Raw genomic sequence first — 14,473 nt, 5'->3', positions numbered from 1 at the left:
GAGAAGTACATTTTCCCTATGCTGACTAGAGTAGGCTTTGGAGAAAAGACAGCATCTTCCAACCTCTTAAGGTGCAGATGGGGTGAGGGATTCTATCTCAGTAGTGAAATTTAAACCTACTTCCTAGAAGGAAGACATTTTTTTTTGCCCCCTTTTCCCACATTTTTGAGGACCCACAAAGAAGAATCTATAGTTAAAATGCACATGGAGCAAACTAGAAATCTGGAGGCTTTGTAATGCCTTTGGCAGTGCTGACATCAGCGAGATGTTTCACTGAAGAGCTTGGCAATTTTACAAGAGGGAATTTATTCTTTTCAGTTGGAAACAGATAGCTTGTCATCAGCCAAAATGCATGGCAAACTCCAGCACATTGTAAGGATTCTTCACCCAACTCTCCCGAAAGCATCTCTGGGAATCCCACTGTTCTCTGGCACATTTCTCACTTATGGAAAAGCAAAGCAGGAGGCTGAGATGTAGCTTTATAAGGTTATAGAATTCAAAGACTTTCAAGCCAATTAACTCCAATAGACATGAAACAGTGACATATAATAATGAGGCAAGGATCACATAATGACAAGATCATAGGAACTGTTGGCCTGGTTCAGCTAGAAAAAAAATCCATCTCGCTGAATAACCTGTTACAGTTAACAGACTGCAGCAGTGGCCTAGGAAGGAGTGATAAAAGGGGAAATGTAAAGAGCAGATTGTCTCCTGCCTTACCTCTAGCTGCTAGACAGCTGTGTTGGCACTTTGGACACAAAAGCAGTAGTTAGAACAATATAGAGAATAGTTATTTGAGGATCAATTTTTCAAGGTTTTCATTTTTAACCTAGCTACACTTCTGATTTGTACAACCTACCGTTGGAAGGAATAATATGATTTATCTATGATCTTCTATTCTTGCATTCTATGGCATATTGTTGGCATCTGCTTGATTTTTATATTCATTCACTGTTATCTTTATCTGCAACCACTGCCACAGATTAGACAAAAAAAGAATTTAAATAATCAGGAGACTTGTATTGACGATACACACAACAGTATGCAACTGACGACATTCACTCTTTTGTAGTGGTCATTGTAGTTGAAAGTGTGGTTCTAGTCAATAAACATTGCATGTTATTCATTGGATCACTGAAATGGATTTCCAGTCCAACTTGTGCTACTGGTGTTTTGCCATGGATTTCATCAAAGTCCAATTTTTGCCTTTGGCATTGTACACACTTGCTTTACTTACTCACTAGCCCACATACATGTAGCTGTAAGGGCAGCAGAGCCAATGCAGTTATGACTGCATCACTACAATGAAGCTTTGCTTTTTTGAACTAGACTTTGTCCAAGTGTCTGGGCAAGCTCTGCACTCCTGCAGTAGAGGGGTTCTTCATGTCAAGACCCCTCCACAGGCCATAGAGAAGAGAGCCTAGGAACAGAAGGATGCAGACTAATGTTTTAAACAGATCTCCCTCTTTGCCTATAGGCATTTCTTAGATTTCCCTGGAAACCATTTGCAGTACATCCATACCAAGGTGAGTTCACTGGCCTTTTCAAAGCTAGATGTCACAGCTATAGGTTTTCTCTAATACTCAAGCAGTTATATATGCAAAGATACTGAAACTGTCTAACAGTCTAAAACTATCTGTAGATATCCACAGCCTGCTGCAACAAACCTGGTGCTCTGAAGTTGTCATCTGACAAGGCTTTTTGAAACTTTATTATGCTTTAAGTGATTCTTCCATAGTTTAGATGTGTATTTAAAATACATGTGTCTAAAGTTCCAGATGTAAAGAGGTCCATATTCATAACAGACTGCCTCTATCCAATGCTTTCTGTCACTATAAAACAAGTAGACAACGGTAGGAATTTCAGTTAGAAGGATAAAACCTCCCTCCCCCAAGCAACAGGATGTTTTCAAATTTACAGTCTAAGAGGAGTCATCTCAGGCCTTCCTGAACTAGCAGTTTTAAAATTTGCAGTCTAGCAAACATCTCGATGCTACAAATGTTAAATGTGAAGAGATGGACTATAGTGGTATCTAATCAAAAATGGAGACATGACCTTTTTTTTTTTCTTGTGTTTTTATAAAGTCTGGGCTATTTTACACCTCTATCTATAGTCAGTAATTTTGGAAAATATAACAAATTATAACCCTACTGAAGTTGCTTGCAGTGGTTATTACAACGCCGCTATACAGTCCAGATAATTTTTAAAGAATTCTTGTTATTGTTGTTTGTTTTTTCTTTTTTTTTCTCTCTCTCTCTTTTTTTTTTTTTTTTCCCAGTCTTCTTAACTTACCTGATAATTTCATTTAATTTTGCTTATTGTCATATATATTATGAAGTGAATGTAAATTATTGTCTCTCATAAGTATATATCTAAATTATTATTATGGACTCACCAACAACTGTAAGGTTGACTTGTGCTTGTCTGCTGCCAAGTTTGTTCTCTACAACTAGTGTGTAACATCCACAGTGTTCCTGCTTCGTTGATGATATTGTTAGCTTGCTGCTGTTTTCAGCATTCTCAATTTTGATATATTCATTTTCTTGAATCTGTCAAGATGAACAGAAAAAAAAAGATCTTACTGGAGAAATTTCTTTACCTCTATACATGAAAGTGCTTAAATTACAACACAAGGTTAGCATAATGATAGTCATCTGCAGATAACTATCATGACAGTGAATTATGTGCAGTTGGTAAAGAGTGTAATCGGTATGAGACACCTAGAAACGCAGTGGAACATTACAATTGCTCCAGTCCTGCACCAGAAACAAGGATCCTTGTTTCTGGTGGGACTCCACTATGGAACAGGATCTTCACTTTCTGTGACCCCTTTGACAGGCTTAAAGTGTACACTGTCTAGTTGGCAAAAGAACAAAATTTGGTCTCATATAAGTAACGCACAGTGACCACAGTGTCACAAGGGTTTAGTTCTAAATACCCTAATTCATTTGCCATTCCTTTCAGAATCTGAATGTGCAAGTCATCCATAGCTATGACTTTTACCCTCATCTCAACCAGCCTTATTCTGTACTTCCATATAAATCAGGGTAACAGTTTCATTGTTTTGAACAATTGAAGATGTTGTTGCCTGAAATGGAGATGTAATGGTACAGCGGTGCAGAGACAAGTACAAACAGCAGATTTAGCCTTCCTATGGCGTTTTTATTTTCTGGAGAGCCCAAATTTAAAATCTCAGCTGAATACCGTAAGCATATTATGAACTAGCTTTTAATTGAAACTAAGCTATCATAGCATAAATGGCCAAGGAGACTTAGATTTTAATCAGTATTAACTCGAGACACGAAAGATTATTTTAAAACCTCATAATGCTACATTGCAATTATAGAAGTTGTACACTGTGTTCTTATGAAACAGACAACAATGTCAATGCCCTTGTTCCTCCCACCACTTCCTTTTTAGATAAGTGACTCTTCCAACTCATTCTCAGAATTTCATTAAAAATGAAGGCTATTTAGTTTGGCTTATCTTGTCACATAAATTCAGAGAATAAGGAATTACAAGGCTAAGATCAGGACCTGCCCTGCTTTCTCCTCAGCTGAGATGGAACATGCACACTGCTATATGCCCAAAAGTAACCTGAGAAAGTGGCTCCTACAGTAATTGCTAGAGAAAGTTAGTAAATGGGATTATATAGGATTACAGTTTAAATTTTTCTGAAAATTTTCTTCCCCACGTACTTTGTTCTGTGATTCTACACTGGTTTACATGCTTTGCTTCATTAGAACTAGTCAAAGGATAATAGTAATAAAAAAGCAGTCTAGTAGAACTGGATATGCATTATATACCCATTGCAATGGGTGTAGACAACAGGAAGGTAGATTCCTATGTTCCCAAAAGAGAATCACTGGTTATAGTTAAGAATCTACAACAATTGGAAAGGTTAAACAACAGATTTTGTTACTCAGCTAACGATAGAAGCTTTCAAAATCTTTCTTGGTGTTCTAGCTAAGCATGGCTCCAGCATCACTCCACTAGATTGCAATCATGTACAACTGTATGGCTCATAACTTGGTGACATTCCCTTTCTTCCAGCAAAAGACAGTTGTCCAGAATGTACCTGGGGGAGGCTACTGTGGCTCTCTTGAACCTGAGGAAATGTGAGGAAGGACATAGAGAGAATGAATCCCTCCTGCTCACAGCTGTATACAGTGGAAGGGACGAAATCAGAATTCAACACTCACTGGCTTTGCTCAGATAACTACAACTAGTCCCCAGGAAAGTTATAAGAATACTTGGGTGATTTTCACCGTTACGACTGAGAATGGAACAGGGTTGAAATCAACCACATGTGTAGAGGAGGAAGAAATCCAGGATAAAAATGAGGAGTGATGATAAGTGAAAAAGAAAGCAAAATAATTGTGCAGCACAGTAATAATAATTGGCTATTACTATTGGCTATTATAATGCAGCACATAGTAATTGGCTTCCCAATTAATTCAATGAGTGAAAGACTGCTACCCTCACTTATCCTCCCACAATGTTTATTAACCTTCCTGAGGCTTCATCTTTTCTATACCATTCACCTGCCATCCTGACCCATCTAAAAAAATTATTACCCATCTGAATTTACAAGTTTGCAAGCCTTTAGATTGTCTCACAGTAAATAATTAAAAAAAGAATTGTAAAGACGGTTACTTTTACCATCCTTTTACAAATGAAAAAAAATGTTAAACCAGAGATCTGATATGGGTAGTATTAGGTGCTGGTCTCAGTTTATATTTTCATTTTGTATATAAAAAACTTGAAATTTACACAAATAGGACTGTTGTATTCATTGGTGAACTCAGAAACCTGCACACACCAGCAGCTCACTTTTGAGGGGTACATTTACCCATGTGTCAAGACAGATCTCAGCCAAATGGGGAACTCAGTGTCACTTCTGAGGCCTATATTTGTGGAAATGAGTAGACTGCTGTTTAATTCCAATCTTGAAATTAAAGTATTTTAAGGAAGTTTGAGAGTTCAGGGAAATGAAAACAAAAACACTCTTTCCCCTAAAACAGGTTATTTAGGCTTAGCAAAGAAGGAAGCTGGAATACCCTTTGGTCTGGCAAACTGTTTAGAACTTTTTAAATTAAATGATGACCCATCTGGATTTAGAATATAAACTTCCTTGTAGAAGGAGCTGTTTTTATTTATGTTCTATAGAGTGCATAACAAATTCAGAATGAAATAAACACAATAGCAGCTACAGTACATATTTACATTTGCTCTGTCTTAACATGGCACTTCATCTTCCAACTTGTACTTGCATATTGGATTGTTTGGTTTAAAGTGTTTTAATTACTCATTAAAGAAACTCTTTTTATAAGCTGCCTTTATGGACATATGCAATACAATACAAGGAAAGTAATTCAAGTAGAAAGAACTTTAAATCCAGGGGATGAGGGCAGCACTGTTGCTGATAAGCCTTGCAGTGTGACCTTTGTGTTTTAAGATATTTCATTCAAGTTTTCTGCATGGCACGTTGCCCCTCTGACATAGCTTTAGAACTAGCATAAATGAAGAAAAAAATGTTTCTAAAGGACAGAAACATTTCCTGTGAAATATGTCTTTGAGATACTACATCCTTTGCATCAACTATATTTTAATTACACGGTCTAAGGCTTTTCTCAAAGGAACAGCCATTACTTTTAGGAGAGAGAACACACAGCAATGGGTTTAAACTGTAGCAAGAAAGATTTAGGTTTGGCATTAGGAAAAGAATTTCTAACGTTATGGATATTTAGGTGCTGCAATAGGTTGTCAATGGAGGCTGTGAAATCTCCATCATTGTAATGTTTTCAGCAGAGGTGAGGAAAACATGACAGGAATGACATGGATACTGCCAGTCCCTGGAGAAAGGAGGTTTATAAGATGGGTTTTTGGAATTCTTGTCCAGCTATATTTTTTTATGATTGTTAAAACAGAACAGAAAACAATTTACCTGCTTACGGAACTTCATCCAGGTGCAAGTTATGGGTGCTGTTCCTACCACCTTGGCAAACAATTCCACTGATTCACCAGCACGGACTTTTCTGTCTTCTGGGAACTGAGTAATCTGAGGAGGAGTAGCTGACCAAAATAAATAAATAAATAAATAAAAATCATTTATATAACTATGCTTTCTATTTTTCTTAAAATTCAAAACACATATTTATTTTGGTTCAACAGTTTCAGAGCACCATTTGAAATACAGACTGGCACTTATCTGTTGCTTGCAATAGAACAACACTGTGGACATTTTTAATTCTACTGTAGTGAAGCAGTAACAATCTACACATCTGAAACTGCTCATACAAGACCAAGGCACAGAAATCTGAATGTGGAAATTGTCAAAACCTACCACCAATTCCAAACAGTTTACAAAATGCTTTGCTGTAAGATTCTTCTTCACTTTGTATTTTTGAAGGGCCCCAGCTAACTTCATCTCAGTTTGCACATGATGAGAGGGTCTGCGAACCTGCTCCCTAATGTCACTGGCATTCATAAAATCTAAAATTTAACAGCTGCCTTTGAATATTCTTTCTAGAGTGCCCAGGTGAGCATCATGTGGGATATCTATTATAGCGGTAAGGAAGAAAATCAACATTTTCTTCATCATATACAATTCTCCTATGAGCAATGACACATCCTTCTGTTTGTGTATTACAGTCTTTTCAGTCTTCCAGTCTCATTCTTATTCCTCCATGTTGGAAACAGTTATTTGTCCTCCTCTTCCTTCTCATCATCTGGGTATGGTTAGATGGCAGAACCTCTTTTTCAATTAGTGCCATTTCCTGCCTCTCAGCTGTGATGCTGAGTGTGACAGACCCCTGGCAACTACTAGGGACAGATGCCAGAAATACCACATTCTTGACAACTCCAGGGTTAAACCTTTTCAGTTGCTTTACAGGAGCAGCATGATAAAAAAATATTTTTGGGTGAGGGACAGCAGATATGAAGATATTTTGACAGAAGTATTAAAAGGGACTCCCTAACACTAGAATGACTTCACTGCCAAAAGTAACATTCCCACCCAAAGCATAGGGCTACTGGGCATGAAAACAGTGCTTTTATATCCTTTTCAGTGTCAGTAAAACAAAGTGGTTTGTTTTCCTTAGCAAAGCTTTGTTGTTGTTGTTGCTGCTTTGTTTTGTTTTGAAAGTATCTGAAAGAAATTAGGCTGAGGCACACATCTGCCAGAGAAAACAGCTTGAATAGTCAAAAAGCCTGACAAAGTTTTAGGACACTGAAAGCAGTTTCTTACAAAGGAACTTTCTAGGTAGCTTTAAATATAGTTTTTCCTAGGAGAATGCTGACAGACAAACAAGTTACCATAATGCCAGTTAAGAGGACATGTATGTATCAACTTCTCTGTGGTACCTACTCATGCAGATGTGGCATTCTGTGATACATATTAAAACCTTTTTCACTGAAAGCTAAGCTGTGTTGAGGATAGAAAAATGGGCAAGAGTTACAGTGCTGACATGCTATAGGATCTTGCTATAATTGATTTGATAATTACTTTTTTTGCATGCTCATAATTTAAGTTTTAACCATGTGTAACCTTATGAACAAGTTTGAAAACTGGATTCAGCTTTCCATTTTTGTCCTCACAGAACTTCATGCCCACTATTTAATAACACATGCATGATAAATTCAGTAGGTAAATGGCTGTACTTAGAAATGCATTGTCTGTATAAAACAGTATTGGTTTATTATTTATTTTAACTAGGTGATACATGAAAATGATTACCTGCTTTTGGAGGAGTCTTTGGAGCTGGTTTCTTCTTCACTGTTGCTTCACCTAATAAAAAAAAAAAAAAAAGAAAATAAAGTTAAGTCAAAGGTGAATTTTGGAAGGTAGCAAATAAGCTGCTTACATTCATAGTGATTCTTTGTTGGCACTTGGAAATCTACAATGTTCTTGCAGCATATAAAACTCAAGAATTAAAAACACTTTCAAAAAACACTTCTGATATGCTGAATGAGTCTCAGAATTTTCACTGTTGAAATGGGAACTTTTAAAAGAGTCAAACAAATCTGCTGCACATATCCCATAGTCTGTCATACTCCATTCCTCATAGCAGTTTAACGAGGTGAAAACACAAGGCCAAGATCCATCTCATATTGACTATCTGCCCAAACTTCAAGCATAATCAATGCTGAATGAGCTCATTTAAAACTAAAGCAGTGAACACCATATACTAATCATGTCATTTATGAGATAGTAAAGAAACAGACATATACAGGCAGTAAATACTTGTATCACTTCTCTGCTACATCTTCTTCCCTAGGCAGGGACAACTTTTTCAAGTATTCACAAAAGAAAGGGTCATGGCACCCAAAAATATGGCCCAGTATTTGACACCTGGGCACCTACATATCAGGAAGACAATGTTCTACAAAATTGTGAATGGTAAATAGAAAATGATTGAGAAGACAGGTATGTAGAAAATGACTGTTCATTATTTCTCAGAAAAAAAGACCTAGGGGCTATCCAATTAAATCACCAAGGAACAGTTCTAAAAGAAACAAAAGAAGTGTTTTTAAATGTAGCACGCATAAGTTAGGTTCACAGACAAACAATGTTTTGCAGGTCAGAAACATAGAAAGGTTCAAAAGGACAGCTTCATAGGAGTTATGTCTAGTGGTGGCCATTAAATATAACAGTCTGGATGCTTTCAAACCACTGAATTCCAGAAGTGGAAGAAATCATTCCCTTTAAAGCACTCTTTTTATCTGCTATCCTAAGCATCCTTGTCAGAGGATGGCCCCTGCTCTGAAAGGACATTTCTTCTTTTCTTGTGCTCAACTAGTCAGCTTGATTGAGCAGCCTGGCTATTGAGATATTGTTGCCTGCAATGGAGGTAATATATGCTAAGTGATTTTGAATATCTGGCAGCATCTACATAGGTGCCTAGCGGTAGCCATTACAGTGTCAAAAGGTTTGAATTATTTGGATCATTGTTTAAAATACCTCAAAGTCAGAAGACATTGAGGAACTAAAACCAAAACAAAACGGGAATACCAAACCCCCCACCAAAGCAATAAAGACATATTTTAATTTTAACTTCCTTTGCTACTTGCAAACTACAAGCTGTGCATGATACCCAGGCAACATATCATCTGATGCCCTGTGAATAAGGAGTCATGAGAAAAGAACTCATCATGGGGCTCTAATATCATAGACAGTTGTGAAGACTTGGATTTTAGTTTTAGAGCTGCTCAAAATAACAACTAATGTGCTATAGGTTGTTAAAAGACCAAATGCTTTAATAAGTAATGGTTTAGCTGTCAACACCAGTGTCTATCCAGTACATTCTGGGGAATATTTCGCTATGCTCTGAATATAGAAGTTGTTGTCACCTTCTTATATAATATTGCATTTCATAGTGATTTTCTTTCAAGGTATGCTTAGCTTTCATATGCTCTGTCTTTATTGATTTTGTTGGAACCAGAAATACTAAAATGGAGAGGTAGGATATTCTTGCAGTACTTATGGCTGAGTCAAAAAAGAAGACTTAGCTATCTCCCAAGGAAGCCTTTCTTCAGTGACTGTCAACTCAACAGAACAGTTAAAAGTTTAGATGAGTACTTCTGGGGATTTTATCCCAGTATAAGTGGACCATATCTTCCTTGTGGATTTAACTTTTTAAATAGAGGCCTTCAAAGAGCACTATTGCTCATTGAAGGGACCCATTACTTTTGGTCCATTAACCGGCTGACAAGTCCCCTGGCTGCTATAGTAAGTGACAGCATATATATTTCCAGCTCCTCTTTCCTGCCCAAGCTGTACGAGCAAAAGTGATAAGTGGTATTTTCAAAGCAGTTCTCCTCTTTAACATTACATGGTCACACTTACTCCAAGCTCATTTATTTCAGGCTGTAGTTACAGTTACGTGGTTGAAACTGAATACTTATATATCAGGTGCCACTTGGAAGGGCTGGAGAATCTAGCCCATCATCAACTGTTAAACATCCCCATTAATGAAAGTATTCCATTAGCTATGCATTAGATGCATAATCCCATGAAAACTCAGTTATATGATTTAATAACATGCAAATATTTTTTTGTGTGCTGCATTTGACTTCAGATTCTCTTCTCTAAACTGAGGATGGAATAGTTGCTTGATATATCCTCAGAGTTATAATGGCTATTAATACTGGTTAAAGCAACGTCATGAATTCAGTTACTTTCATCCTCCATTAAGCTTGATATGAACAAAGAACACCAATGATGAATAAAAAGTACCATTTGTCAAATGACATCTTGGGTTGCAGGCACTATTTTTATTTTTCAGAACTGTCAGTGGCTACAAATAAGAGGAAAACCAAATTCCTTAATCCCACATAATTTTCACTCAGCTTTTACCTCTTGGCATTTGTAGTATATTTGGTGCAGTATCTTAGCTAACAGACAAGGTTCTGGTGGAGTTGTCTCATTCTATGAATGTTCATATTTCACTCTGACTCTTAATACATGTATCTCAAGATTTTTCTTTCACCTGGCTGACAATGTCACTCTCTGCCTTTGCACAACACATACATAGCACAGATGTCTATATACTCAGATGTCTCTCTCACTTTTCCCTGCTTACTATCTACTATCCAGTTCATCACAGAAGGGACCTCAATAACATAATTCGTTCATTCACAATCAGTAACATTTGATTTATCGCTGTTAAAGAACGATGCTTCTGTATATTCAAGGATGTACAGTGAACCACTGGGTATTACTTTACCCTATAAATGGAATAAATGCATTTTCCAGGACTACCTCTTAGACCTGGAAGAAATAAGGCTATGTTTAAGATGGCTTAAAAGGTTTTCAGCTCAATGTGGATTTTTATAGCAGCAAAGCAAATAACACAACCCCTTCACCTTATTTAGCTAGAACAATGCTTTTTATGTGTAAATAAAACATTTTTGTTTAATTTTTCGTTTTTACCCATCAGGACATTACATTAACTTAACTGAGGATATGCAGACTGTCACTGGACTTCATCAAACCATGGAGACTGCAAAGGGTTGTTGGAAGGTCTGGCTGAATATCCTGTTTTGCAGACACAAATAGCCCTGAGCAGAAATGAAAGGCAGGGGCAGTGTGGAAGGGAATGAGTAGGATACATTGCTACATCCCTGAAGCTGACTTTTTTGGCTGCTTGTGTACACTCTACTGTTCTTAGACGTTCCTTAAGAATCCCAGCTCACCTCATGCATCTTTTGAAAAGCAGCTTTTGTTTCAAAAGCTGCTGGAGACATTGAAAAAATCTAATAAGATTAATCAGAGTTGACAAGGTCAAATGATTGTTTTCATTAAAATATTTAAGCCTCTTGGAAATGTTAATGCAAATCTGCTTCTGCTTTTTTTTTTTTTTTTTTTTTTAAAAAAAAAAAAAAAAAGAGTCTCTCTTTTGATATTTACATTGAAATAGGCTGAAGCTGAAAACCAGTCTGGAAGAAAAAGGACATAATATTGCCTCCTTAAATGAATCTGCCTGCTAGAAATGATTTAATGTAAACATCACAAGGCTGGTATTTACATAACTTTATAGGCAGGTTTGCCTCTTAGACAGTTTGTGTCTGGGGGGACATACACTAAAAAAGGGAAAGATTCCATACAGTCTGATAGCTGTGGGACATTTGGTTGTGAAGTTCTTTGCCCTGATGTTGAATTCGTGAGAGCAGATATGTTCAGAAGCCTGTCTTTCTTTTTTGTTTCCCTTTTTTGGAATTTTACTAAAAATAGTCATAGCCCTCCCCTGAAATGGCTCTCTGCACAACTTGCTTTCATAAAGCATGAAGTAAAAGTCTGTAACAGTCTGAAAAAACACATCAGTTCTCAAAACAGCATTTCTAACCAGTTCATAATTCCTACTATCTTTCTTTAGGGATATGTCTAAAGTTATGTGCATATCTTGTATAGGGATGGATTTCAGCAGCTGTGAAACAAGCACAGTAAATATCTAACTGTTAAACATAAGGAGCAAGACATTTCTCTAGTTCTGCCTTCTTGTGTAAGTCTCATTTAAGATTTAAGTTCAAGGTAGAAGAAGGGCCAATGTCATACTCTAATATTATAGTCCCATAGGAAACCGTTTTCCAATCACGCGAAACTTTTCAAGATTTTGCCTTCTGAGAGTTTTTTTTTGTTTGTTTGTTTGTTTTTTGTTTTTTTTTTTTTTTTTTGTGAGAGTGTTTCCTTAAGGAGACACTGGAAAAAAGTCATGTCTATAATGTGTTAGATATCACAGAAATGAGAACATATGTACAGGATGTACAGGAGACAGAAAACACAGATTCAAGTCTCTGCTCTGTCTTCTCCATCTCACATCAATGTATGTGGGATGTGACTTGATGAGGTCTCTGTCTCCCACATGTAAATGAATCATGGTGTAATCTCATTCTGACCCTAGGGACAGACATCAGGGTCTGATACCAAAGGTGACAGTTTTCTGTATCTTCACTACCCACTTCTGATGCTAGAAAGCATAGTATGACTGAGACCTAAAAGTACAGAATAATTAAAAGCTTGGCCTCATGGTTAAGGCAATAACTTACTCAGTTCTAACTTTGCTTCCATCACAGGCTTCCTTGCTGGTGCAAAAACTTGTTACAAGTATTACTTAACACAGACAAGCTTAGATAAGAGGAATATGATGACTAAAATTGTACTAAAAGACAACACATCATTACTTAAGAACTTATGCATAAGCTCATGAACCTATGCTAATTGCTACAGAGGAAACCAACAGTGACAATATACCAGAACCATTAGCCTGAACACTGTCCAGGTTTTAAAGTTAAACAGTTCCACTCAATTGCTTCTCAAGAAGTAAATTCCTCATTCTGTTTCCAAATAGCTATTTATTATCTAAATACAATAAAATAGAGAACAACTCTGATTAAATTTGATGACATGAGGAAATTAGAAAACTAAGAGCCATACAAGAGTCATTTCAGTTTGCGTGTTTCAGTGAGGATTTTAGTGCCTTTTATTTTTCTCATTAAAAACAACTGACATTTTGTTGCAACATCCCATATTTAGCTTCTAAATCATGCAGAGATTGTCCTCTAATTGAAAAAAATCCAGCCTCCTCTTCCATCAGGGAAAAAAGTTCCAGGAAATATTCACTACTGTATTCCAGTCAAGAAAGAGCTTGCATATACTAGCACACTCAGAGCTTCAGCAATGCAGAATAGCACACTGAAAGTAATTTAGTATTTTAAAACAGCTCAGCTGGAGGAAAAAACAATTCTTTAGCTGTTTGTCAGCACTGTCCCTGAACAATTTCTGCAGTTAAAACAAATCTGAGTAACACAGAAGAGATCCAGTATCAAATGGAGCTTACAAACAACCAAGTCTTGTGAATTCCACAAAAATTTTGATAGGAGCAAGATAACTACATTCATTTCTTAAATATAGGTTCCATCTTTGCATTTCTCATGTCCTGCAAGAACATCTAGAATTAACTGCTAAAATGCTGTGCTTAACTGTGTATGAACAGCAGTCACTAGCCTGCTACCCAGTCTGTTAGAAAGGAAAAAGACTGTCATGCCCTTTAGATGTTTGGGATCTCCAAATGATTTCAGTGGGAAAAACTAAGTATTCTGTGCTTTTGCACATTTATTTAGGCAATGGATTTAGGTCTCTTTTTGAGAAAAGAAACTTTGGTCAATGTTTCTATTACCTGCCAAAGATCTGCAATTTCTAGTCAATGACTTAACTGGGAAGTAACGGTGTATGGCATCTCTTCAGTTCAAGGCCATGTTGCAAAAGCCGCACTCATTTTTCTCTGCATGAGACAGTCAATAAACATTTCTGTCTTCTTCTGTCAACATACAGCTATGTAGGGTGGACTGTATGAAAAACACATGGAAAATATTGTCCCGTGCCAATATTTAACTCAGAAAATGTCAGCATGGTGTGAGCTGTAAAGTAACCTGGAAGAGATTCAAAATGCATACCTGACATTATCTAACAGTGCTGGACTGGGCATCATGGAAAAGTGATTTACAAAATACATTAGTATTTCTCCATGGCTCCTCTACAGGTACTGTAACTGAATTTTCTTTTCATCAAGGGAAGCAACCAGCCTTCATGGTTACCTAAGTTAATTCTTACATTGCCTTGCTATTTCAGCCAGTTTGGTTGGAAGGAATTGTGCCACAGTTATTCAGCCTTGGACCCTAATTCTGAAGAATGCATTCAGCACTTCTCGTTATTTAGAATTTGAAAAAAAAATTAAAAAGTATCTACATCTTAATAACAGTTCATGGCAATTTTATTTACATATACTTATTGACATATTGATTTTTTTCCTTGAAAAATTTTGGTAAGAGACTTCTCAGGCACTGAAACTCATATTGTTCCAACACACTAAGTAGAGACCTAGGTACTTCACATGCACTGGGCAGAAAACATCTTGGTTCTTCTTGAAACAGTCAGAACTTGAGCAGCACGAACCTTCTGGGAAATGAATGGGAC

At 36.8% G+C, this 14,473-nt stretch overlaps 1 protein-coding gene across 6 annotated transcripts in view; it reads right to left on the bottom strand.

Annotated features, from left to right (window-relative positions):
* Positions 1-14,473, bottom strand: part of MYLK (myosin light chain kinase) — a 204,298-nt gene that overhangs the window by 42,206 nt on the left and 147,619 nt on the right. For all 6 annotated transcript variants that reach the window (XM_032189767.1, XM_032189771.1, XM_032189765.1 and 3 more), the window contains 3 exons: positions 7,739-7,789; positions 5,948-6,075; positions 2,396-2,549 (listed from right to left, as the gene is read on the bottom strand). In XM_032189767.1, coding sequence (XP_032045658.1) covers positions 2,396-2,549; positions 5,948-6,075; positions 7,739-7,789 — 333 coding nt within the window. The remainder of the gene's footprint in view (positions 1-2,395; positions 2,550-5,947; positions 6,076-7,738; positions 7,790-14,473) is intronic.

Source organism: Aythya fuligula, chromosome 6, assembly GCF_009819795.1.
Source record: "Aythya fuligula isolate bAytFul2 chromosome 6, bAytFul2.pri, whole genome shotgun sequence".
Lineage (NCBI taxonomy): Eukaryota > Metazoa > Chordata > Aves > Anseriformes > Anatidae > Aythya > Aythya fuligula.
Note: the sequence above shows the minus strand (reverse complement) of the source record. Positions and strands in the feature narration are given on the sequence as shown.